This window comes from Chlorocebus sabaeus, chromosome 17 (assembly GCF_047675955.1).
Source record: "Chlorocebus sabaeus isolate Y175 chromosome 17, mChlSab1.0.hap1, whole genome shotgun sequence".
NCBI classification, from domain to species: Eukaryota; Metazoa; Chordata; class Mammalia; order Primates; family Cercopithecidae; genus Chlorocebus; species Chlorocebus sabaeus.
This window is the reverse complement of record NC_132920.1, coordinates 39,569,179-39,595,264: the sequence shown is the minus strand read 5'-3', so window position 1 is coordinate 39,595,264 and position 26,086 is coordinate 39,569,179. Positions and strand designations below refer to the sequence as shown.

Genomic DNA, 26,086 nt, shown 5'->3' with positions numbered 1-26,086 from the left:
TGGAAAAATAAATCAAGATGGGGCTGACATTGGCACATTGAGAAAAGGAGAGAGAAAATTAAAGACAACCTCCATTTTCTCTGTGAAAAAGAAGTTGCGGTAGAATAGGAGACTTGAGGGTGATGATGAAGGTTTAACACAGCAGCCACAGGGAATGGGAAAGAAGGTAGACCCAGAAGAAGGAAAAAGAAAGGCAAACAGAAAAGCAAACTGCAATGAGGGTCAAAGGCCCAGCCTAGACTATCATCCTGGCTTTTACACTTTACCAGAGGGCAGATCTCAGCTCATTCAGGAATCCAGTGAAGGGAATGGGAGTATATGGTTCTGTATATGGAGGGCAGTCCAGCCCTTCCTAGTCAAAAGAACTACTTGCTTCCCACTGTGACCCAGCAATTCCTCTTCTGGGTATATTTCCCAAGAAGTTCTCATGCAGGTTTATAAGGGGACATACATCGGGCTGCTGTGAGCAACCTTGGCTATTCATGGCCAAGGAGAGTTGGAAATGTGCTGAGTATCCATCACTGGGGAAGTAGACAGGCAGAATAATGTGGATGCCCCATGAAGCAGGATGCAGCAGGTGGGAGTCATGGATTAGATGTATGCATACCAATTAACATAGATCTTAAAAGCATAGCACTGAGTAGCAGCACGTCATTCAGATAAATTACAAATAGATCCACAGAAAGCAAAGAAAAACATGCAAACAAAAAGATATACTTTAGCAAAAAGGTATACTTTATGAGTCCCTGGTATATTTTATGAGTTCCAGATATACTTTAACATATTTTACCTGCAAGAATGGGAGCAGGGCATGGGGATAAAAAGGAATTAATGAGTAAATGAATAAAACAAGGGGATAGGGGAGAAAATAAAGCAAATCCAGTGAAGCTGAGGACTGTCTCCCTAGAAAGGGGGACATATGCACATCTGCACAAATTTCAGCCTGTAAATCCAAGGGTTTCACAAGTCTTCTAATGTCTATCCATGTTGTAAGCCATGAATTTTTAATATGGCCAGTTGGATGTGTTGGGGCAGGATACCTTGTCTGTCTGAAGATAAGCATGTCAAGCTAGCTGCCTCATCCAAAAGACTTCCAAAGAGCCTTCAGCCATGTCTATACGGGAGGCTTCTTAGCTTGCACAAGGGACTCATAACTGGCTTCATATTAAAAGAACCCACAGAGCTTTTAAAAGCTACCAAAGCCTGGCCCTGACTCCCCAGATATTCTAATTAAATTAGGTGCAAGCTGAGCATCTCTTTTTAAAAAGCAGATTCCAGTAGCAAGTAGGTTTGAAAACCACTGGCTTAGACAGTGTCCAGAAACCATGAGATCCGGAATCTCTAAGGTAAGATCCCTCAAACCCTACAGGTTAAAAAAAAATTACCAAGTGATTCTTACACATGCTCAAGTTGAAGAACCACTGACTTAGGGAGAACATAGCACTTCATCTTTCTTATTCTAAAGCTGGCATTGTTTCTGGTTCTGGTTTGTAACCTGAGTTTAGGTCTATTTTCAGCAGGGATTGGGGTCTGGGGTGAGTGGGATGAGGATGTTGTGGTCTTCCAAAGCCTTCTAATATAGAGCTCACTTCACTCTGTACAGTAGAGTTCTGACAACCCACACAACAAATGTGCTTTTGAGTTTAAACATACCTAAGGTGTGCAGGATGGGCTGGCAATACCGATGATCCCATCTTCCTTGTGGCCATAGTGCAAGGGAACTAATAAAACTCACACAAGCTTTCCTCTGAAAAGAGGTTTTCCCAGCAGTAAATCCGTCTTTTTAAATCAAATGAAAAGTCAGGAAACTGGCCAATATTTTTTTAAAAATTTCTATATCTGTTTAATGTTCCTGTAGTACTAACCATTAAAGGACTATTTGGTATAGGGGATGTAACCCAGAACCTACCCCTTTCTTAGGATTGGAGGTGTTATTTGCATTGATGGAGAGTATTGAATTATTAGATATTACATGTTCATATCTGCTTAAGGAAGAGGAATAAGAAAAATGTTCTTGTATGAAAACAAATAACTGCAGAAGCAGGGTTTCAAAAACAGACATCAAAGGAAGGCCTCACAGACGCTCACAGGGCCACTTCCATGCCACCCTTACTTTAGGAAATGCTCTTCCAGTAACCCGGGCCCCTTCCACATGTTTGCTCCCAGTCCATCTAGTGACAGGAAGGACTCAAGTGGCCCAACTGTGAGAAGATGGGCAGTTCTGAGAATACAGACACAGACTGGAGGGGGTTGACTCAGGGTGAAATTCAGTTACGGCTTCCTGCCTCATCTCTAAGCCTCAGCTTCCTAATAGACCTCAGCAACCAGGACCCACCAGCCTGGACTCCCATTTCACCCCAAACTTCTCACATCAGACTAATTCTGTGGTCTGACCGTGCTGGTGTTGGGACATTATGTTGGCAAAATGCCACTAAATAGGGGCTGGAACTAATTGCCCCCACACAAAAGCCTTGAATGAGTTCAGCCTCTGTAACCCATAGCAAGTAGGTTCTAAGCACAAATGCAGGGATTATTGGTAACCCACAATCTCTTCTGACTCTCTCAGCCCCACCCCAGAGTATAAGAATTGATTTAGATTTGCAGGAGGGAACAGTGAGTGTTTCCCCCATCCCCTTCATTCCACGTTACCTTTTTTTGAAGAGACAGTCTCACTCTGTCGCCCAGGCTGGAGTGCAGTGATGTGATCAAGGCTTACTGCAGCCTCAACCTCCTGGATTCAACTGATCCTCCTGCCTCAGCCTCCTGAGTAGCTGGGACTACAGATGCATGCCACCATGCCTGACTAATTTTACTTTTTGTAGAGATAAGGTCCCTCTATGTTGCCGAAGGTGGTCTCAAACTCCTGGGCTCAAATGATCCTCCTCCCTCCCTGGGCCTCCCAAAGTGCTGGGATTACAGGTGTAAGCCAATGCACTCAGCCCCATGTTACTTAATAGAAAGGTTTTTCTTCCCCTTTCTCCTGCACCCTTTGCTGCTCTCACAGGGAATCTCTAGCATCTCTAAGCTCTGGTCCCCAGTCCAAGGAAGTTGTGCTGCCTGTCTGTGACAAGAGAAATAAGATGTTGGCACATGAATAGGATGTTCGCCCTTTGGTGAACTAGAGCATGTGAGCCAATTCTTAAGCCGGATTTTTCAGCAGAGGACAATTGCAATTCACAATCACTACATTTCCCAGGCATGACTCATCCCTATAGTATACAATAATGTGAAGAGAGGCTGGAAACCCCATGCTTGGCAAATACCAGTGCCCAGGCTCTGCAAGCTAACTTTCTTTTGTGGCAGATTTTTCATACAAACTAAATCCGTCAGTCTCAGAGTCTTATTCAATAACAAAAGAAGAAATAAATGGGGAGTTTAACTGCTATTGGAAATGCAGGTGTTGAAAATGTAAACTAAACAAAGCAAAGCACCCTTTCACTCAGTTGGATCCTTCTGACGTAGAATCGAACAGCCATCTAAAACCAACAGGAAAACCGGACCGAGAGCAGAGAGAAACCTTGTGGCACTATCCCATGGTGAGGAGGAGTTTCCTGGCCCCTATTAGACTTTCATTTTAACCTTTATGATTTTTCCCTTTCTTTCTTTTGTATTTACATCTTTTCTGCTGAACTAAAATGATAAACTCTGAGAGCAGAGATTAGATTAAAATCTTCTCAGCCTCTCCACAATTTTAAAAGCAGTGCTGGCCACAAAAAAATTAAAAAACAAAAAAAAACAGGTACTCAAAAAACACTTTTTTTGTTTGTGAATGACAATTTGAAATTGACTTTGAGAAATCTTGGCAGCCAAGAAAATGGCTGGAGAAGACTTACAGCTTCCGAGAAGCAGGAGGCTGCAGCAGGCTTCTGGAGGGTCAGAGGAGGAGCTGATCAATTGGAGGCGAGAGAGGGAGGCCATAGCCGGAGAGATGAAACAGAAAAGGAATACTGGCATGTTTTAAAAAGCATAAGGGGAACAAAGGGTGGATCTTCATCACAGTAAAGTGGAGGCAGCCAGGGTACAAGGTACAAGTTTATGGAGGAAAAAAATGGCAAAATATAGGTCCAGTCTTCTGTCCTCCTCTCTGACGGGGAAGGGTATTGGATGTTCACGCTATGAAAAAGTAACATATTAAGTTAGTTGTTCTAGACAAGAAAAGTAGGAAAGATATTGTAGGAACCCTTTGCCCTCAAACACATATTTGCCCACCATCCTCAGGAAGCAATCTCAGCTGGCATGACAGGGCATCTGGGTGCAGAGGCTCATGGGGACTGAGTGGCTGATGAACATCAGCCCGTCTCTCTGGTCCATGGGTAAAAGCAGCCACTGCCCATGATCCCTAGTGAATGGTGTGTGGGGCAGAGCCAGCTGCTTCCCCAGTCATGATGAGTATCTCCACCGGACACACCCACAGCAGGATGGGATTCTTTCTGGAACTGGTCTTGGAAGTTAACGTCAGATTCCCCCCCAATTCCCCCATCCTTTTTATTCCCATTGAAGATGAGAAACTCAGCAACCATCTTGAGGGTCCTTGACCATTGACTTGCAGAGATCCCTTCTAATCCTTTGGTTTGCTGAGACAAACTATTGTCTGTGGTTACTGCTTCCCACACACATTCCCTCACAGTCCGTCACATTCCCTACTGGGGGTTCCTACACTGCCAGGCCATGGTCATAATGAATTTATGACACACAAAACACATTTGCATGCATGCTCTTTCCACATCAACCCAGCCCTGACAGGCATCTCTTTCTAATCCTAGAAATGAAGAGCCTGAGACCCAGCTGCTAAGAGGTGAGGTAGGCATTTGGTCCTACTCTGACTTCCAATTCAGTGCTCTTCACTTGCACACGTTGCCTTTGCACACACACTTGCTCACATGCTTATCTTCTTTTAGTCTACAAATATTTATGGAATGCTTACTAGGTACAAGCTCCTGTTCTAAGCCCCAGAGATAAGAGTGAATTAAGCAGACGTGGTTGCTATCCTCATGGAGCTTACCGTATTGAAAGGAAAACAAGTAAACAGGCAATTCACATATAGTATGCCATCTGCCTACGATGGCAGAAGTGCAGGGTGCTGGGGAGCACCTGGGGGTGTCATGCATTGTAGACCTGCACAGTCCTGGAGAGCTATCCAGAGGAGGAGACATCACTGTGGAAACTGAGGGGTTAGGCAGAAATTAGCCAGGGGAAAAGACAGGCTCCAAGTAAAGGGGACGTCCCCAAGATGAGGGACAGTGTGTCACTTGATGAAACTGAGATTCAGGCCAGCCTGGGAAGGTTGTGGAGATGAAAAGAAGAAGCTGGAGAAGGCAGCAGGAGCCAGAGCATGAAGAGTCTACTTCACTCTGTTAGGGAATTTGGACTTTCTCCCGAGGTCACTGGGAAGCACCGGGGAGTTTTGAGCAGGGGAGTAACAGGACCAGGTTTGCATTAAGAAGAATCACTCAGGCTAAAGTGTGGGGACTAGCCTGCGGACAGGCAGTGCAAATGCAGGGGAAGGAGCAAGCAGTGGTTGCAATAATCTGGGAGAGAGATGACAGCATTCGGCTCTCAGGCAGTTGGAGCTAACTGGAATGCTCTGATAGATATCGAGGATGGAGAATGGCTGAAACTCCAGGATTGAGGGAAGGCGCTAACGGAGAGAGGGGCAAAGGGTAGCATGCAGGTTACTGACATGAGCCATCCGTAAGTGATGGTGCCATGCATTGAGACAGGAACAACAGGAAGAACAGGGGAGGTGTTCAGGGCAGGTGATTATTTCTTTTTGGGTACAGTCGATTTTAATTATCTTCAAGGTATCAAACAGGCTGTTGGATACCTGAGTCAGGAACTAAAGCAGGGCTGAGATGGAAATTTGAGAGATGTCAACTGAGATAGCCAAGGACACGCTGGCATAAATGGAATGCCTATAGGGAGCAGGGAAAGTGAGGAGTGGGCCTAGAACCAAATCCTGTGGATTATCGACATTCAAGGAACAGGCTGCAGAACACGTCAGCAAAGGAGACTGAGAAAGAGGTGCCAGAGAGAGGGGGAAAAAGACAGAAGAGCCAGGGCTTTCGGAAGCCAATGACGGAGCATTTCCCCGGGGTCTGTGAGTACCTGCCTGGCACACCGTGGGAGCTATAAAGGAGGAGGCTGGGTGTTAAGGGAAGCCAGGCTAGTAGAACACCAGAGCACTGCATTCCTTCTCCCTTCCAAGCCCAGCCCCTGTGCCTGCACAGGATTTTGTGTGCAGGTGACACAGCAGCCTGCCTGCATCCACACTGGAACTGCACCCAGCTCCCTTCCATTCCCCAAAGTCAGCCACACAACTAATGATGCCCTAATAGGAATGCTTTGGCACCAGTAGAAAGAAACCCTCGGGCGGTCGTCAGTGGTCCTGGCTGAGTTACACAACCTCTCTGCCCCTCCTCAAGGTGCAGCCTCATCAGCATAGGCCACATCTCCTCAGCAGTGAGCAGCACCTTAGGATATTGTACCGGGGTGCAATGTCCCCTTGGCCAGAAGTTGGCTTCTGTCCATCTCATGGATGAGGATGTGCTTTTAGAAAGTCAGGAGGCAGGAAACTCCCCCGGTGAAGTTTAGGTGAGCAGAATTCAGACAGAGGGGCAGGAGGAAAGGGAGCAAGTGAGGAGGGAGGGAGACTGGGGCTGGCTGACGAGGCGTGGAGATGCAGGTGGGCCAGGAAGCACGTGGCAGCACTGATGGGGTCACCCTCTTTCTCGCATCTTTCCTAACCAAGTCTTTAGCCTTCTCATCTCTCCCACCTCCCTTGACACTTGCTCTTTCCCTCTCCACACTCAGGGTTGGGCCTTTCAGAGTTTGTCTTGACAACCAGGGATCAGGAACACATGTGGGTGGGGTGGCCTGGAGTGGTGACAACTTCCAGAGTGACGGGAAAATGGTCTCATGAAGACTGCACAGCCCTCAGACCACACCTCTCCAGCGGGAAAGCCCTTTTTAGCTCAGGACTGGGCTGCAACAGCGAGAGAGGAACAGCTCGTGGCTTTCCCCACAGTTGCTGCCAGCTCTGGAGCAGGGCGGCTCTTTGGAGAGAGCTGACCACAGCACTCAGCAGCTCCCTCTGCCAGGCCCCCCAGACACATCTGGGCACCGCCAAGGCTGGGGAACTCCATCCCAGATCTGTCAGGGCTTCTCTGAGCAGCACTGCAGTGGAAAGTCCCTCTTCTGCTTGTGTTATCTTCCTTTTCTATCTGTACTCTGGTTTCCTCTAGCATTGGTGTGAATTTCAGCAGTTTTGCACCCTTGCTCTTGTATTTTCCTTATTCCAAAGCATCTAAAGCTTCTAGACATCTATGGAACAGGAAATGGGAGGAGTCACTAATTGAGCAACGTGTGACTGTCAGATCCTATAAATCCTAGGTACTGGGGATGGACAGAGCAGTGATGAAATGGTCATAGGCCCTCCCTTGGCAGAGTGGAGAGTTGAAGATGGTCCTCATCTTCTGAATGGCCTGCAGCAAATGTCACCTTATCCCTGCCCAGCAACAGAGGCCATGTGAGCCCATAGAGCCCAGCACAGTGACCTGTGCATCGTGTAAATGTCTGAATTGCATCAAGTGTAACTGTACTTCTCCCTGGAAGGTGACAGGCCATCGCTGAGGAGAGGACATACATAATCTACGATGAGCATGACCAGCCTTAATAAGGGAGCCAGGGGCGGAGTCCCAAGAAGCTAACATTGAGAAAAAGTTTAGTCCCCTTCCCTGAAAACCTCCTGTCTGCAGTCCCAGGCCAAGCAGACAGATTTGGAAAATAGCAATGACATAATTCACACTTCTTTTCCATCCAACACAGAGCAGTTGTGGCACTCTGGCCTTTGCTTATGTTGTTCCCCTGCCTGGAATGCCCTCCTCTGCTCACTTCCTCCAACGCAATCCCAGGCAACTAAAGTGTTCAAGGATAAAACAGTAGGATATCTGGGATTTGCCAGGATATTAGAGAGGGGGAAGTGAGAAGAGAAGAGGCGGGGGGGAAATAGTTGAAATAAAACTGGACAATTAATAAAATATGATGCTGGGTATGTTAGGGTTCATTCTACTATTCTATTTTGTGTATATTTGGAAATTTTCATAATAAAACATTTTCTAAAAACTCCTCTGGATCCACAAAACCCAGGTCACTCCCGCCTTGTACGTGAAGCTTTCCTGATGGCTCCCCACTCACTCATGGACAGGTCACTCCCTAGTCAAACTAATGGCATGACTAGCACCCTCCAAGGCACAGTCATTTAATTTGGCCATATATTAGGTGCTTGCTTTCATAGGCTTTCAATTGTCTCTTTAACTTCATGGCAGAAAGGAGAGGAGGGAAAGCAACTAACATTTCATGAGGTCCCACTATGTATAGGGACTGAACTACATGTTCTCACTTAGGCCATGTCCTGTCTGCTTCTCTAGCACATAGTTGGCTCATCGTGGGTGTCTCATAAACATAGGCCAGAAACATAAAGGAATCACTCACTAAACATTAGTACAACAATCTGGTAGACTAGCATGCAGCCATCAAAGGTAAGCGTCTCATAATATAGGGAAGGACTTCTAAGTGAAAAAAAAAAAAATCAGGGCACAAAATCATACCTGCAGTATGATCCCAACCCTATAAATACTGGCTCTATAGAAGACTGGGTGGATCCGTGTATCAAATGTGCTTATTTCTGGGTAGAGGAGTACTTGGGAATTTTTTTTCTTGTTTTTATATTTTCAAAATCTGGTTTAATAATGGTATATAACAGGAATCAGCAAATTTCTTTTATAAAGGGCCAGGTCGAAGATATTTTCAGTGTCGTAGGCCGCGCAGTCTCCATCACATCTAGTCGACTCTGTCTTGTAGCATGAAAGCAGCCACAGACAATGCACCAGTGAATAGGGGTGGCGGTGTTCCAGGACAACTTTATTTACAGAAACAGGCAGCAGGCCGGATTTGTCTCATAACCAGCCATAGTTTTACAACCTCTGATATATTATTTTATAATCAGAAAAAAGTTATTTAAGTATATATTCTTTGGTTATAAGATCTTGGTATCATAATCAATAGAACACAGAACAGAAACCTTACAGCCACGCTTTATTCTGATATCCTTACATCATGAAACCATGTAAATTAAAAGCCATAAATGAGAGAATATGAGAATACAAATTCTGTGCTGGATAGAGTAAAAATTAACAATACCTATAATTAATACCAATTTTCTCTCTATTTTTAAGCCTAACATATTTTACTTATTTAGATTTTTCTTTTGTGTCTTTCAATAAAGTTTCATCATATTTTAGTGGCCTCTCAGAAATCTATTATTTTTAAAATATCATATAGGATGAACAGAAAAACTATAATTTTCATTTTTTTTTCCCCTCCAGATTTTCTGAAGCCAAGGCCTTGGGAGAAAGTATAAATGAAGCAAGAAGTAAAATTGGTAAGCAGATGATATTCTGTGAGCCTCTTTCAGAAACCATTTTCCTGGTGAAAATCAGGTCATGATGTGCCTCCAAATGGCCATGAAGCCCAGTTTCAGGAGAGCCCCTGCCAAGGAAGCTGCTTTGAGAGCCTTCCCTAGGAAGTGTGTGATTCCTCCTGTCACCCAGCAGGAAAAGCACTTTCTTTTGTCTAGAACTTGAACTTTTCATCCTCAGACAGACCTGAGCTCCAGCATCCCAATCAGAGAGTTGTGCTTTTCCCTGGTGTTTTTCAGCAGTAGCTCAGCTAATCATAACTTCACGGTTACAGTGAGACGCCATTTCGTATTTCCAGTATGGTGAAACAGTCTTATACCTCCCAAAGCTTCTACTTAGCATTTTTGGCAGAGGTACGATATTTTAGCATCATTCAGTAAGCCGGTGGGAGGATAAGAAGCAAAAACAAGCCATCGTGACTTCCCAGGGTGGAGGCTGCCACAGAGGGCTCCCCACTTAGGTGAGTACCAAAGGTGAAGTTAAGGCAAGAGGCAACTCAGTAAAATGTGCCTTGAATTCTTGTGGGTTTTTTTTTTGTTGTTGTTGTTCATTTGTGGGGTTTTTTTTGTTTGTTTGTTTGTTTTTGTTTTGAGACAGAATCTCACTCTGTTGCCCAGGCTGGAGTGCAGTGGCATGATCTCAGCTCACTGCAACCTCCACCTCCCAGGTTCAAGCAATTCTCCTGCCTCAGCTTCCCATGTAACTGGGACTACAGGTGCATGCCATCATGCCCAGCCAATTTTTGTAATTTTAGTAGAGATGGGGTTTCACCACATTGGCTAGGCTGGTCTCGAACTCCTGACCTCAAGTGATCCACCCACCACAGCCTCCCGAAGTGCTGGGATGACAGGTGGTGAGCCACCACACCCAGCCTCAAATCCTTCTTAAAGTAAGAGGACTGTGTTTTTTTCATCCCAAACTAAAAGACACCACAGAGACCCATCTCCCAGGCCCAGGGTAGCTTCACAGAGGGGATCCCTGTGCCTCACCTCTGTGCTGGAGAAGGCAGCAGTTCCTGGCTCACAGCTGGCCCGCTGATCTCTCTTACTACCCCCTTTTCTCCCCCTACAAGTGAGGACAGGACAGAAGCCACTGTGAGTGCCCCCTTTAATTTTTCTAACAGAATATAAAAATCACGATAGCCTCAGTTTGTCTCAGTCGGTAAACAGGAGCCCCACAGTCCCCCCTGTGGCCTGAGACAGAAGGAGCTGAGGCAGCCAGACCCAGAGCCACACCCAACAAGCCACACTCAGAATCCTTGTGTCTCAGGGGTTCTTGACCTAAGGTCCAGCATCTTGATAGGAGAGAAATGCCCCTCTATTTTTACTAACCTCTAACTGAAATTTAGCACCACTTCAATGATGAACCCAGTGGAAGTCACAGAGGCTTTCATGTCACATCACAGAGGGGCAGACGTTGTAAAGTATCTTTTGTGCTCATCAGTACAAAATTACAGTGGTTATTAGACTCACCATTAGATCTTTTTATTTAATACATTGATATAAAAGCACATACAGATTTCTGTATCACAAAAGGTTTTATAATTTTGATAACTATTTCAATATAATTGGTTTATCTTAAAAGCCTGTGTATTTTACTTTATGCACCAAATTATTATCCTAAGAGGGGGTCCTGCCAGGTCATCAGACTGCCAGAAGATCACTGGCACAAAAAAAGATTTCAAACCCCTTTCTTGACCTGGATTCCTGAACATACTAAAACTGCATGAGAAAAACTGGAAGTTAGGAATGTTTGTATTTTTCTGAAGATAATGTCCATCCATAGCTTATCTGATTCTCAGAGCGTCCAGTCACCCAAACCAATAAGGAAATTGATTCTAGACTGATCTCCTTCAGGCAGAAAGGCAGACACTCGGTGAGGGGCAGCCCAGTCCCAGACAGCGGGCAGTGATAGTCTACCTGGCTTGAAGGGGAGAAGGAGGGGAAAGAGGAAGCTGACTTCAGTGGAGCCTGGGCCAATTCGTCAGCATCCTCTTAACCTCAAGGAACCCAGTGGTCTGTTTTCATCCTTGGAGGGATAAGAGAGACCTTTTATAGAGCTCCAGTCTCCAACTCCCAGCGCGAGCGACACAGAAGACCGGCGATTTCTGCATTTTCAACTGAGGTACTGGGTTCATCTCACTGGGGAGTGCCAGACGATCGGTGCTGGTCAGCTGCTGCAGCCCGACCAGCGAGAGCTGAAGCAGGGCGAGGCATTGCCTCACCTGGAAAGCGCAAGGGGGAAGGGAATCCCTTTTCCTAGCCAGGGGAACTGAGACACACAACACCTGGAAAATCGGGTAACTCCCACCCCAATACTGCGCTTTAAGCAGACAGGCACACCAGGAGATCATATCCCACACCTGGCCGGGAGTGTCCCACACACACGGAGCCTCCCTCATTGCTAGCACAGCAGTCTGTGATCTACCGGCAAGGCAGCAGCGAGGCTGGGGGAGGGGCGCCCGCCATTGCTGAGGCTTAAGTAGGTAAACAAAGCTGCTGGGAAGCTCGAACTGGGTGGAGCTCACAGCAGCTCAAGGAAACCTGCCTGTCTCTGTAGACTCCACCTCTGGGGACAGGGCACAGTAAATAATAACAAACGCAGCAGCTCTGCAGACGCAAACGACTCTGTCTGACAGCTTTGAAGAGAGCAGTGGATCTCCCAACACGGAGGTTGAGATCTGAGAAGGGACAGACTCCCTGCTCAAGTGGGTCCCTGACCCCTGAGTAGCCTAACTGGGAGACATCCCCCACTAGGGGCAGTCTGACACACCACACCTCACAGGGTGGAGTACACCCCTGAGAGGAAGATTCCAAAACAAGAATCAGACAGGTACACTCGCTGTTCAGAAATATTCTATCTTCTGCAGCCTCTGCTGCTGATACCCAGGCAAACAGGGTCTGGAGTGGACCTCAAGCAATCTCCTACAGCTACAACCTACAGCTGAGGATCCTGACTGTTAGAAGGAAAGCTATCAAACAGGAAGGACACCTACACCAAAACCCCATCAGTACATCACCATCATCAAAGACCAGAGGCAGATAAAACCACAAAGATGGGGAAAAAGCAGGGCAGAAAAGCTGGAAATTCAAAAAATAAGAGCGCATCTCCCCCGGCAAAGGAGCGCAGCTCATCGCCAGCAACGGATCAAAGCTGGACGGAGAATGACTTCGACGAGATGAGAGAAGAAGGCTTCAGTCCATCAAATTTCTCAGAGCTAAAGGAGGAATTACGTACCCAGCGCAAAGAAACTAAAAATCTTGAAAAAAAAGTGGAAGAATTGATGGCTAGAGTAATTAATGCAGAGAAGCTCACAAACGAAATGAAAGAGACGAAAACCATGGCACGAGAAATACGTGACAAATGCACAAGCTTCAGTAACCGTCTCGATCAACTGGAAGAAAGAATGTCAGCGATGGAGGATCAAATGAATGAAATGAAGCGAGAAGAGAAACCAAAAGAAAAAAGAAGAAAGAGAAATGAACAAAGCCTGCAAGAAGTATGGGATTATGTAAAAAGACCAAATCTACGTCTGATTGGGGTGCCTGAAAGTGAGGGGGAAAATGGAACCAAGTTGGAAAACACTCTTCAGGATATCATCCAGGAGAACTTCCCCAACCTAGTAGGGCAGGCCAACATTCAAATCCAGGAAATACAGAGAACGCCACAAAGATACTCCTCGAGAAGAGCAACTCCAAGACACATAATTGCCAGATTCACCAAAGTTGAAATGAAGGAAAAAATCTTAAGGGCAGCCAGAGAGAAAGGTCGGGTTACCCACAAAGGGAAGCCCATCAGACTAACAGCAGATCTCTCGGCAGAAACTCTTCAAGCCAGAAGAGAGTGGGGGCCAATATTCAACATTCTTAAAGAAAAGAATTTTAAACCCAGAATTTTATATCCAGCCAAACTAAGTTTCATAAGTGAAGGAGAAATAAAATCCTTTACAGATAAGCAAATGCTTAGAGATTTTGTCACCACTAGGCCTGCCTTACAAGAGACCCTGAAGGAAGCACTAAACATGGAAAGGAACAACCGGTACCAGCCATTGCAAAAACATGCCAAAATGTAAAGACCATCAAGGCTAGGAAGAAACTGCATCAACTAACGAGCAAAATAACCAGTTAATATCATAATGGCAGGATCAAGTTCACACATAACAATCTTAACCTTAAATGTAAATGGACTAAATGCTCCAATTAAAAGACACAGACTGGCAAACTGGATAAAGAGTCAAGATCCATCAGTCTGCTGTATTCAGGAGACCCATCTCACACGCAGAGACATACATAGGCTCAAAATAAAGGGATGGAGGAAGATTTACCAAGCAAATGGAGAACACAAAAAAGCAGGGGTTGCAATACTAGTCTCTGATAAAACAGACTTTAAACCATCAAAGATCAAAAGAGACAAAGAAGGCCATTACATAATGGTAAAGGGATCAATTCAACAGGAAGAGCTAACTATCCTAAATATATATGCACCCAATACAGGAGCACCCAGATTCATAAAGCAAGTCCTTAGAGACTTACAAAGAGACTTAGACTCCCATACAATAATAATGGGAGACTTCAACACTCCACTGTCAACATTAGACAGATCAACGAGACAGAAAGTTAACAAGGATATCCAGGAATTGAACTCATCTCTGCAGCAAGCAGACCTAATAGACATCTATAGAACTCTCCACCCCAAATCAACAGAATATACATTCTTCTCAGCACCACATCGTACTTACTCCAAAATTGACCACGTAATTGGAAGTAAAGCACTCCTCAGCAAATGTACAAGAACAGAAATTATAACAAACTGTCTCTCAGACCACAGTGCAATCAAATTAGAACTCAGGACTAAGAAACTCAATCAAAACCGCTCAACTACATGGAAACTGAACAACCTGTTCCTGAATGACTACTGGGTACATAACGAAATGAAGGCAGAAATAAAGATGTTCTTTGAAACCAATGAGAACAAAGATACAACATACCAGAATCTCTGGGACACATTTAAAGCAGTGTGTAGAGGGAAATTTATAGCACTAAATGCCCACAAGAGAAAGCAGGAAAGATCTAAAATTGACACTCTAACATCACAATTAAAAGAACTAGAGAAGCAAGAGCAAACACATTCGAAAGCTAGCAGAAGGCAAGAAATAACTAAGATCAGAGCAGAACTGAAGGAGATAGAGACACAAAAAACCCTCCAAAAAAATCAATGAATCCAGGAGTTGGTTTTTTGAAAAGATCAACAAAATTGACAGACCACTAGCAAGACTAATAAAGAAGAAAAGAGAGAAGAATCAAATCGACGCAATTAAAAATGATAAAGGGGATATCACCACCGACCCCACAGAAATACAAACTACCATCAGAAAATACTATAAACACCTCTACGCAAATAAACTGGAAAATCTAGAAGAAATGGATAATTTCCTGGACACTTACACTCTTCCAAGACTAAACCAGGAAGAAGTTGAATCCCTGAATAGACCAATAGTAGGCTCTGAAATTGAGGCAATAATTAATAGCCTACCAACCAAAAAAAGTCCAGGACCAGATGGATTCACAGCTGAATTCTACCAGAGGTACAAGGAGGAGCTGGTACCATTCCTTCTGAAACTATTCCAATCAATAGAAAAAGAGGGAATCCTCCCTAACTCATTTTATGAGGCCAACATCATCCTGATACCAAAGCCTGGCAGAGACACAACAAAAAAAGAGAATTTTAGACCAATATCCCTGATGAACATCGATGCAAAAATCCTCAATAAAATACTGGCAAACCGGATTCAGCAGCACATCAAAAAGCTTATCCACCATGATCAAGTGGGCTTCATCCCTGGGATGCAAGGCTGGTTCAACATTCGCAAATCAATAAACATAATCCAGCATATAAACAGAACCAAAGACAAGAACCACATCATTATCTCAATAGATGCAGAAAAGGCTTTTGACAAAATTCAACAGCCCTTCATGCTAAAAACGCTCAATAAATTCGGTATTGATGGAACGTACCTCAAAATCATAAGAGCTATTTATGACAAACCCACAGTCAATATCATACTGAATGGGCAAAAACTGGAAAAATTCCCTTTGAAAACTGGCACAAGACAGGGATGCCCTCTCTCACCACTCCTATTCAACATAGTGTTGGAAGTTCTGGCTAGGGCAATCAGGCAAGAGAAAGAAATCAAGGGGATTCAGTTAGGAAAAGAAGAAGTTAAATTGTCCCTGTTTGCAGACGACATGATTGTATATTTAGAAAACCCCATTGTCTCAGCCCAAAATCTCCTTAAGCTGATCAGCAACTTCAGCAAAGTCTCAGGATACAAAATTAATGTGCAAAAATCACAAGCATTCTTATACACCAGTGACAGTCAAACAGAGAGCCAAATCAGGAATGAACTTCCATTCACAATTGCTTCAAAGAGAATAAAATACCTAGGAATCCAACTTACAAGGGATGTAAAAGACCTCTTCAAGGAGAACTACAAACCACTGCTCAGTGAAATCAAAGAGGACACAAACAAATGGAAGAACATACCATGCTCATGGATAGGAAGAATCAATATCGTGAAAATGGCCATACTGCCCAAGGTAATTTATAGATTCAATGCCATCCCCATCAAGCTACCAATGAGCTTCTTCACAGAATTGGAAAAAACTGCTTTAAAGTTCATATGGAACCAAAAAAGAGCCCGCATCTCCAAGACAATCCTAAGTCAAAAGAACAAAGCTGGAGGCATCACGCTACCTGACTTCAAACTATACTACAAGGCTACAGTAACCAAAACAGCATGGTACTGGTACCAAAACAGAGATATAGACCAATGGAACAGAACAGAGTCCTCAGAAATCATACCACACATCTACAGCCATCTGATCTTTGACAAACCTGAGAGAAACAAGAAATGGGGAAAGGATTCCCTATTTAATAAATGGTGCTGGGAAAACTGGCTAGCCATAAGTAGAAAGCTGAAACTGGATCCTTTCCTTACTCCTTATACGAAAATTAATTCAAGATGGATTAGAGACTTAAATGTTAGACCTAATACCATAAAAATCCTAGAGGAAAACCTAGGTAGTACCATTCAGGACATAGGCATGGGCAAAGACTTCATGTCTAAAACACCAAAAGCAACGGCAGCAAAAGCCAAAATTGACAAATGGGATCTCATCAAACTAAAGAGCTTCTGCACAGCAAAAGAAACTACCATCAGAGTGAGCAGGCAACCTACAGAATGGGAGAAAATTTTTGCAATCTACTCATCTGACAAAGGGCTAATATCCAGAACCTACAAAGAACTCCAACAAATTTACAAGAAAAAAACAAACAACCCCATCAAAAAGTGGGCAAAGGATATGAACAGACATTTCTCAAAAGAAGACATTCATACAGCCAACAGACACATGAAAAAATGCTCATCATCACTGGCCATCAGAGAAATGCAAATCAAAACCACAATGAGATACCATCTCACACCAGTTAGAATGGCGATCATTCAAAAGTCAGGAAACAACAGGTGCTGGAGAGGATGTGGAGAAATAGGAACACTTTTACACTGTTGGTGGGATTGTAAACTAGTTCAACCATTATGGAAAACAGTATGGCGATTCCTCAAGGATCTAGAACTAGATGTACCATATGACCCAGCCATCCCATTACTGGGTATATACCCAAAGGATTATAAATTATGCTGCTATAAGGACACATGCACACATATGTTTATTGCAGCACTATTCACAATAGCAAAGACTTGGAATCAACCCAAATGTCCATCAGTGACAGATTGGATTAAGAAAATGTGGCACATATACACCATGGAATACTATGCAGCCATAAAAAAGGATGAGTTTGTGTCCTTTGTAGGGACATGGATGCAGCTGGAAACCATCATTCTTAGCAAACTATCACAAGAACAGAAAACCAAACACCGCATGTTCTCACTCGTAGGTGGGAACTGAACAATGAGATCACTTGGACTCGGGAAGGGGAACATCACACACCGGGGCCTATCATGGGGAGGGGGGAGGGGGGAGGGATTGCATTGGGAGTTATACCTGATGTAAATGACGAGTTGATGGGTGCAGCACACCAACATGGCACAAGTATACATATGTAGCAAACCTGCACGTTGTGCACATGTACCCTACAACTTGAAGTTTAATAATAATAAATAAATTTAAAAAAAATAATAATAAATAAATAAATAAATAAATACATTTAACTTTCCAGTAAAAAAAAAAAAAAAAAAAAGAGAGACCTTTTATAAACTGCTTCTCCCTAAGAAATAATATAAAGTTTTGCTCTTAAAAAAATCTTACTCTGTAAACCAAAATAAAACCATTCCAACATTAATGAAATAGACTAATGATGGAAGGCACCAATGGACTATACTAATATACTTAGTTTTTCACTCTGAGTACAATAGAAATAACTACAAATTCCCCATAACTGTGGTGCAACCATGTATGTTGGTGGAGCAAATTTGCCACATTCTGAAGATCAGGCAGGTTGGGAGCTGCCTTAAAAGCTGCACAGGTGTTTCCTGCCCAAGATCCAAGGGCCAACCAAGTGAGGGCTGTCACTGATCTGCCCAGAGAGGATGTCCGCTTATAATTCATACTCAAAGGGTCCAGATATGCTAGGAGAAGATCTGGACAAGCAAACTTTTGTTTTTTCCAGAAAATAACAAGTAGAACTCACATCAGTATTGAGATTCAAGCTTCCACTGCTACCAAGAACATAGTTAATTAAGTGATGCCTAAAAAGCCAATGCCAGTCTTCACTTCACTTTATGCAAATACCGAAGTAAGACCCACCTCCTGGCCACCTGTCTTTCAAATTGTGCTCCGATCCAAGGGGCCCACGTGAGGGGGTCACTGAGACTCAGCCGCATTACTGAATAAGGCCTCGCGGTGCTTGACCTCAGGGAGTAGCCTGCCATCATGACATCTCAGACACCAGGTTAGGACTAAGGAGGAGGAAGGTGGAACTTGTACACACATTTAAAATTTCCGAGGCAACCCTGAAGGACACTAGTTTCTGGAAATTTAGGATAGAGTGAGTGCATTTTGCTTAGGCAGAAATGAAATCAAACGGAATTTGCAGTCCCCAAGGAGCCCTTCAGTGAGTCTAGGAGGCAGGAGGCAGGAGCATGGCATCAATTTGCCCTGTCTGCACAGGATGGTGACTCAGCTCCGCTCCCAAACTGGGCCACATCCTGCCTCTGGACCCCGAGGCAAGATTAAGATGCCGAGGGGCACACATGTAATTGGCCTGCAGAGAAGAAACAAAAGCTGTATTTGTGAACTGCAAACCAGTCAGCCCACATGTTTAAAGTTCAGGTTGCCACTGTCTCCTCAGGTAGTTTGTTTTTTCTCTGACATTGTGATCCACAGCTGCATCTTGAGCTGCCTTCCTTCTTAAAACTCCCTAAAGGCTATCAATTTAGTAGTGACTGTATAATATCTAATTTTTATATGGCATCATCAGTCAGTCGGAACTTCCATATAATTTCCTTTTCTTAAAAGAAGCCAACCCAACTAGGTAGATAAACTCTTGCTACAAACTCCTTTTTGTCTTTCTCTAGGCACCATTTACATCAATCCTGATGTTGAAATAAGTTGAAATAAGAAATGGGAGAAGTAACCAATTTAAAATCTCCTTGAAAAATAATAAGAGTCTGTGTTTCTGTCAGAGAGCCATTTTTATTGTATCTACCTGTTCCATATACAAGATCATTAGGCTGCTTTTCTTCACATGGGCTGAGGTTTTGCACACGTTCATTTACACCCTGCTTCCATCTGTCATGTCTCTAAAAATGCCACTGAACCCAAACTGAGAAAAGAAGTAGACTGCTTTAGAGGCGGTGGCATAAGCCAGGCATGTTTTTGCTTACTAGAATCCAGGCATTAGGTTTTTCACATCACTGTTCTCCCACTGGCAGCATTGTCTTTGGCAACAAAGGACAATGAATGGCTGTTCACTGGCTTAAGGCCGTCTCCAGACTAGTCCTGAAACAGCTGCCTTGCAGGCAGGTAAAAGAGCCTGACTGACACCTCTTGGCACCTCTTCATCCCTCCATAGACCCCTCCAGGCCTAAATGAAAACTCACATCACAGGAGGCTGCACAGCGGGTTTTCACTAGCGAGGCACTCCACAATCAATTCAAAAATCACGGGGAATGTAATAGAAGAAGCCGTTAGTGAGAGGCAAAGAAAAAGAAAAACAAATACTAGAAAAGCTAACAAAACATTCTGGAAGTTTTTTTCCCCCTACTCCAAATTCAAAGAACCCCCCCCAACCCACCATTTGACTAATGCCCTGTTAAAAAATGTTTCTCTTGTACATTTAGGATTTGGGAAAATCATTTCTCAGATCTGGGTCTCCGTCGGCAGAATAAACCAGACTGTTTTTGCTATTTGTCAGTTCTGTGTATGTTCTGTACTTAAGCTTCATTGGAGGTTTACTTTTGGACCTATCTCCTGCGTGTCTGCTTCTTGTAATTTATCCTGGAGTAAGGAAAAGACAACATCCATGCTGTTTTGCTAGATTATGATGACCCAGATCAAGTATATCCTTTTGTTACTATTTCTTGCCAGCTCCATACAAGGACAACACCAGTAATAACAGCAGCTTTCAGCATTTATTGAACACTTCACTCCAGGCTGGGCTGAGAACTTGACCTATGTTATCTCATTTAATTTTCATAGGGAGGAGACACACCTGTAAGGTGGGTATTACCATATATGTCACAGATTCTAACAGATACAGGTTTTACACTCTTAACACCTGTGTTGTCAGAATGCATTTAACCAGCCCATTTGGCCTTTTTTTTTTTTTTTTTCACATTTAAAAAATCTCTGTATTGGGGATTGGTTTTCTAGTTGACATCGTCTTAGATTCTATGAAATATGGTATTTTCACTGTTTTATAGGTTTTTGTTTGTTTGTTTGTTTTTTTAAGATGGAGTTTTGCTCTGTCTGGCTGGAGTACAGTAGTGGCGATCTCGGCTCACTGCAACCTCCGCCTCCCGGGTTCAAGCAATTCTCTGCCTCAGCCTCCCAAGTAGCTGGGATTACAGGTGCACACCACCACACTGGCTAATTTTTTGTATTTTTTGTAAAGATGGGGTTTCACCATCTTGGCCAGGCTGATCTTGAACTCCTGACCTCGTAATCCACCTGCCTCGGCCTCCCAAAGTGTTGGGATTACAGGCACGAGCCACCGCGCCCGGCCAGATTTTTTTTTTTTTAGTGAGTTGCAGTGAAGTGGCCTTTGTAAGCGGCCAAACTAGAATTTTTGTCCAACTCCAGAACTTTTTAATACTATATATGATCTCCATAAATTCACATTTGCCTGACTTTGACATTGTCTTCTGAGTTTAAATTTCTCTCAGTTGTCACTCAGTTTCCCTCATTCTTTGGCCTTTATCCTACATGATATTCCCAACAAAAGGCTCAAACTAGACCCTAGCTCAGGAGCTTCGGGCATTGCCCACCAAAATTAAAAGGCTCTTTGTAGCGTGACTAATGACAGGCCATCTTTGGCACATTGAGGCCCAGTTGTGGGAGTGAGTGGGGCTGAAGTCCAGCCTGCCCTTGCTCTGCATCCCACGCGTGCCACTCAGCATTGCATCTGCGCATAGGAAGACACACCGTTTTCTAGTTTGCACAAAGGTCCCCCATGGGCTTGCAGCAGCTCTGGTAGGATTCGGTGTCCCACATGTGTTTCAACTATCATTTTCAGTGGTTTGGAGAACAGGATGGAAGGGTTGTGTTTTGAGGCTGTATACAATTCCAGTTTTCAGGCTGTATACAATTTTTGATGCTTCAAAAAATACAAGAGAATTCAAAGCATAAACGTAGATGTGGTTTAGTAGCAATAGGTATGATGAAATATTTATGCTTATGTACCAAAACCAGCACAAATAAGGACTCGAGAAGGCCTGATTAAGGGCAGTCATAGGAGTCATCGGGGACCAGAAAATAAAAATGTGTTACCATAGAGTAAAAAAAAATACTATATTCTCAAAAGAAAGAAATATAAAAGCCAAGATGTCATCCCTTCCCTCTACCCAGCATTTCCATGTCAACATTATACTGTGTTTCCTCAGTGATTCCAGATCTCTACAAGAATAGAAATGGTTCAGAGAAAAGCAGGTAAAGGGATGATTTAAAAGTTACAAAGTAATTTTTGATTTATTAAATGATTCACCACATTTATTTTTAATAACAAGCTCTGCTAGTGCACTATTTAGTCTGATTTTTTAAATTACATTTATCAAAAATTTCAGTTAATTTTTTGTACCCAATTTGCATTGGTTACAATGTTTGACTCTAGGAACAGAAGGAAATGTATTGTCTTAGGTAACTGGGGAATCTAAGGAGTACAACTAGCCTCAAATGCATCTCTCTCTCCTCTCTTCTCTCCCTCCTTGTCTCAGTTCTGCTTGACTATGTTGTCTAACAGCCTCTCTCCCCAGTTAGTGGCAAGATGCCCCTGGAAACTCCAAGTTTACATGTTCTTTAGAATTCGTAACTTCAGTGAAAGGGACCTTGCCCAACAACACTGACCAAAGTCACTGGAGGGACAAATGATCAACCTGGCTTAAGTCATGTACCCATCTCTGAACCAATCCCTACATCCAGGGCAATGAAACGCTCTGATTGACTAGGCCTAGATCATGCCCCCACTCCTCAGGCAGGTGCTTAGCCCATCTGCACCACATAAACTGAACAAAATTTTTAAGGAATAGAGCAGGTATCTTTCTCCACAGGAAGAAATGCTAAGCACACAAAAATTATGTTTACTGCAGACCTTACAGAAATTTATCTATGGCCTGAAATAAGAGACATCTGTAAAGCAATGGGTAGTAGTTGTTATGAGAAAAGACAACAGTTAGACTTATTTATCCTAGAAAAAAGAAAGCTGTGAATGCGGAGCTTAAAGATTGGATTTAAGTATAGGTGCTATAATGGAATAAATGCAAAATGGCATGCTCAAAAATCAGGGGTTATAGAAAAATTAAGACTGGGGAAGACCGCTCAGAACCCATGCTGCTTTAACTCTAACAAAACCAATTACAATCCTATTAAAAATAATGATATAAATGACATGATAAATTCCTAATACATAAGGAAACACAATCTATTATTAAAACTTCAGATCTTTTTTTTCCGAAATAAGGTTATCATGATAAAAGAGGATTTAAGGAGGGGTTGAGGCTGCTGAGAGATGGAGACATGAGCATCACGCGCAGAGATGGGGGAGAGCAGCACAATAAGCCCCCCTTAAGAGACAGCACACAGCCACACTGGACCATGAAAAGGAACGTGGAGGGAAGGGTGCTGCAGTTCAGTCCTGCATTTCTCCACAGCTTCCTGGGCTCGGCTATGCCAGCTTACTTTGTATTCAGTTGCTTTAACTTGGTGGTGCAAAATTTTAACATACGAGGAGAAAATCCTATGTGAACAAATGAGATTGTGTATTACACTGACATCACTTCCCTGTTAACCAATTGCATATGAGGTAATTCCTGTTAAAGAAACATGGTTGTAAGAGAACCAACGGTATATTACTTGATGATATACAGAGAGACCGATAAATTATAATTCAGCTTTAAAGAGACTCAAAAAAGGAAGAAATAATTCACAATTGTATTGAAAATTTATTTGATCATGTGAAAGAACATTTTGACAGGAAGGTAATTAAATGATAGAGATCATGGGACTCTTGAAAAGCAAGACACAAAAGCATCTTTCTGAGATGACTCAGGTATCTAGAGATGAAAAGAGCAAAGATGACTCATTAAGGTCTCTCTGTAACAGTTCAGGTGTCACTGAAGTTGCAAAATATTCCAAGACATGAAGTTAGCTGAGTAACAACCCATAACCAGTATGACTGATATCTTCATGAAATTGAATGTTTTGCTGTCAAAGTTTGGAGATCAAACAAAAGAAAAATGATTTGAAGCAAGTTGGAGGGCTGTAGTGTACATTCACTAGCAAGATTGAACATTAATAATTACTATAAAGAGAGAAGGAAGCAATGATTTGGTTGGAATGCCACCAAAAAGAGATGATGGCTACCTCCCAAGAGTACTGACAGAGTAGTCTTACCTTAGTGAGTGAACCAAGGTCCGAGACCTGGCTAGGAGGATGGAGGAAGGCTGACCCATGCCAGTCGAACGGACTGCAAATCAGAGAGGCAATTTATGTATTTACCATGGTGGATGTTCTTTTACAGATAGGAACTCTCAAACAACCTCTATCCACGGCACCTCCTCTCAGGAAACAAGCTATATTAGTTGTTGAAAGGCTGATAAGTGGGCCTCTCCAAGTGCAAAGGGAATGAAAACAAAGAGAAGTAAAGAGTTTGGAGAGAGAGGTTCCCATGGTCACAATTAAGCCTCAGAAGGCTTCTATTGCCCACAGCAGTGAACATTCCTGCAACAGTGATAGGCCTTGGTCCAGTCCCTGCCTTCTCTGGACAGTGCTCATTCACCATTGCCAACCTGACTCATCTGTCCTCCAGCCTGACCAGCCTCCTTCTGCACACAATACCTCTTTCACAAGACAAGATAAAGCACCATTTGTGAGGCTTCTTCTTGCTAAACCATAATTATATCCCACTCCTACCTCTCCAGGATGAACTGCAAGTCACTTTGCGCAGGATTTGGGGTCACAGAAGCAATGACTTCTACTTTGGCTGTTTTGATTTTAGAAATATAAACCTGATTGCACTAGCTCAGGGTTACGTTACATGCGTGGTGATGACAAGAATCTCATTAAGATATGATCATAAGATCTGAGGCCCCTCCAAGCTGTAATAGGAGCTAGAACCAGGACCTGGAGAGCCAAGAGGACCCAGGGTGGCCTTAGAGCCCAGCGCTCTGCCTCCATGCCTCCCTCAGTGCCTCTGGCTCCCTCTGTGTCTGTCTGCTTTTATAACTGGCTGGTCCTGCTGACCATAGTCCCACTTCCTCATGGCTTTGGTCTTCCCTGGTCCTAGCCGTACCTGAAAATATCCTTTAATATTCAGTCTCCAAGGCTAATGAGCTAATTGTCTGCTTATTTCTTAGCTCAAAGGTATGAGAAAGAGAATTTGACTGGACCAATTTGTGTTTTCTAGGCCTTCAGGACAGTAGCTGCTGGCAGGCTTTAGTATGTGCTGCTTTGGGGTCAGGAACCCACCTCTGGTCCAGGAAACTGTGACCAGGGAGGAAAAGAGGTCTTGTGTGTCAGAAAGTGGCCACCTAGGCAGCAAAGGGGAGGAAGCTCTCTCTTTTAAAAAGGGTATGGGTAGGACAGGCACAATGACTGATATCACATATGCTCTTGGTTTTATCTCGGGGAGAGCTGTGTGAAGATTTTTTGCTAGTTCAGCTCTTATTAGGTGACATCAATTCCTTAATTTCCAGGTTCTCAAAGAAGCAACTCACTATTTCCCCTTTGTTTTACCAGTAATAATAGTGACTAGGAAGGTACATTATAATTTACAGTACATTATTATTTTTCATACAGTCAAATCCATTGATCTTTTATGAGTTCCTCCATTGCTTTCATACTTAGAAATGGTCAATGTAATAATAATAATGGTAGGTTTTTCATTGTCAGGGATCTGTTTAATACCTTCCTAAATTTACTTATTGGGTTTTTTATATTGTTCAATTTTTCACACTCAATTCATTTAGGATTTATTGTAGAATATGGTATGTAAGCTGAGGCTCATAAGTTGAATCTTTTTCAAATAACCAATTTTCTCAACACCTATTTCATTTTAATGAAATGCCTTTAAATGACATTTCTTTCCCTTATAGGAGAGTCATTTCAGATTTTCAGAAGGCAGCTGATGTATTCTAAATCTCATCGTAGCAGTAATGTACATTCTTGATAATTTTCATTCAAGGATTTTAGAAATAACTTTGCCAGCAGATATTATCATCTAGATATCAGAATAACCCTGCAGAAAAGTGGCAGCTTTATGTAAACCAGGAAGCTCCTGGATGCAGAGCCACAGGGGCATATCGGGAAGTGGGTGGTCCCTCCAGGCTGAGGCCCTCTCGGCACTCTCTGAGGGGAAGGGGACTCTCTTTAAATGCACCAGCGGAACTGTGCTCCACTGACTGATTTACCCAGGGCAGAGAGCTGGTAATTTGTTGTTTCACTTCTAAGAAGGAAAAGTGTGTTTTATTGTCTTATATTGATTAGAAGGATGAACACTTCCAGCTGGGACAGAGGTGGGGAAGAGGGTTTTGTCAGTGATGTTGAACAGGGAATACCTGCAAATAGCAGAAGTTTGCTGTGTCTCTTGTCAACTACTCTGGAAACACTGATGAGTCCCCCTGCTGAAATCCACCGACAGCCTCCAAAAGCAGAACACACAAGGGTGGGAATAGCCCTCCTCGCAGCCGCCATTCCACTCAGCATGGAGATGGCCTCAGTTTGGTGCTGGCTTCATGTGGTAACATGATCCTGTGGACCAGACTGGCTCTCTCACACATAACCTGCACCAGAACTTATTGAAGTCAGCCTAAAAGTATGCATGAGCGGCTCTACATCAAGCTGTTTGTTAAAGCACAGACCTTCAGAGGAGATAATGAAACA

At 43.4% G+C, this 26,086-nt stretch overlaps 1 protein-coding gene across 3 annotated transcripts in view; it reads left to right on the top strand.

The window, feature by feature from the left end:
* The window catches only part of KIF6 (kinesin family member 6), a 392,212-nt gene that overhangs the window by 291,786 nt on the left and 74,340 nt on the right, over nt 1-26,086 (top strand). For all 3 annotated transcript variants that reach the window (XM_007972706.3, XM_007972713.3, XM_038006040.2), the window contains one exon: nt 9,384-9,439. In XM_007972706.3, coding sequence (XP_007970897.3) covers nt 9,384-9,439 — 56 coding nt within the window. The remainder of the gene's footprint in view (nt 1-9,383; nt 9,440-26,086) is intronic.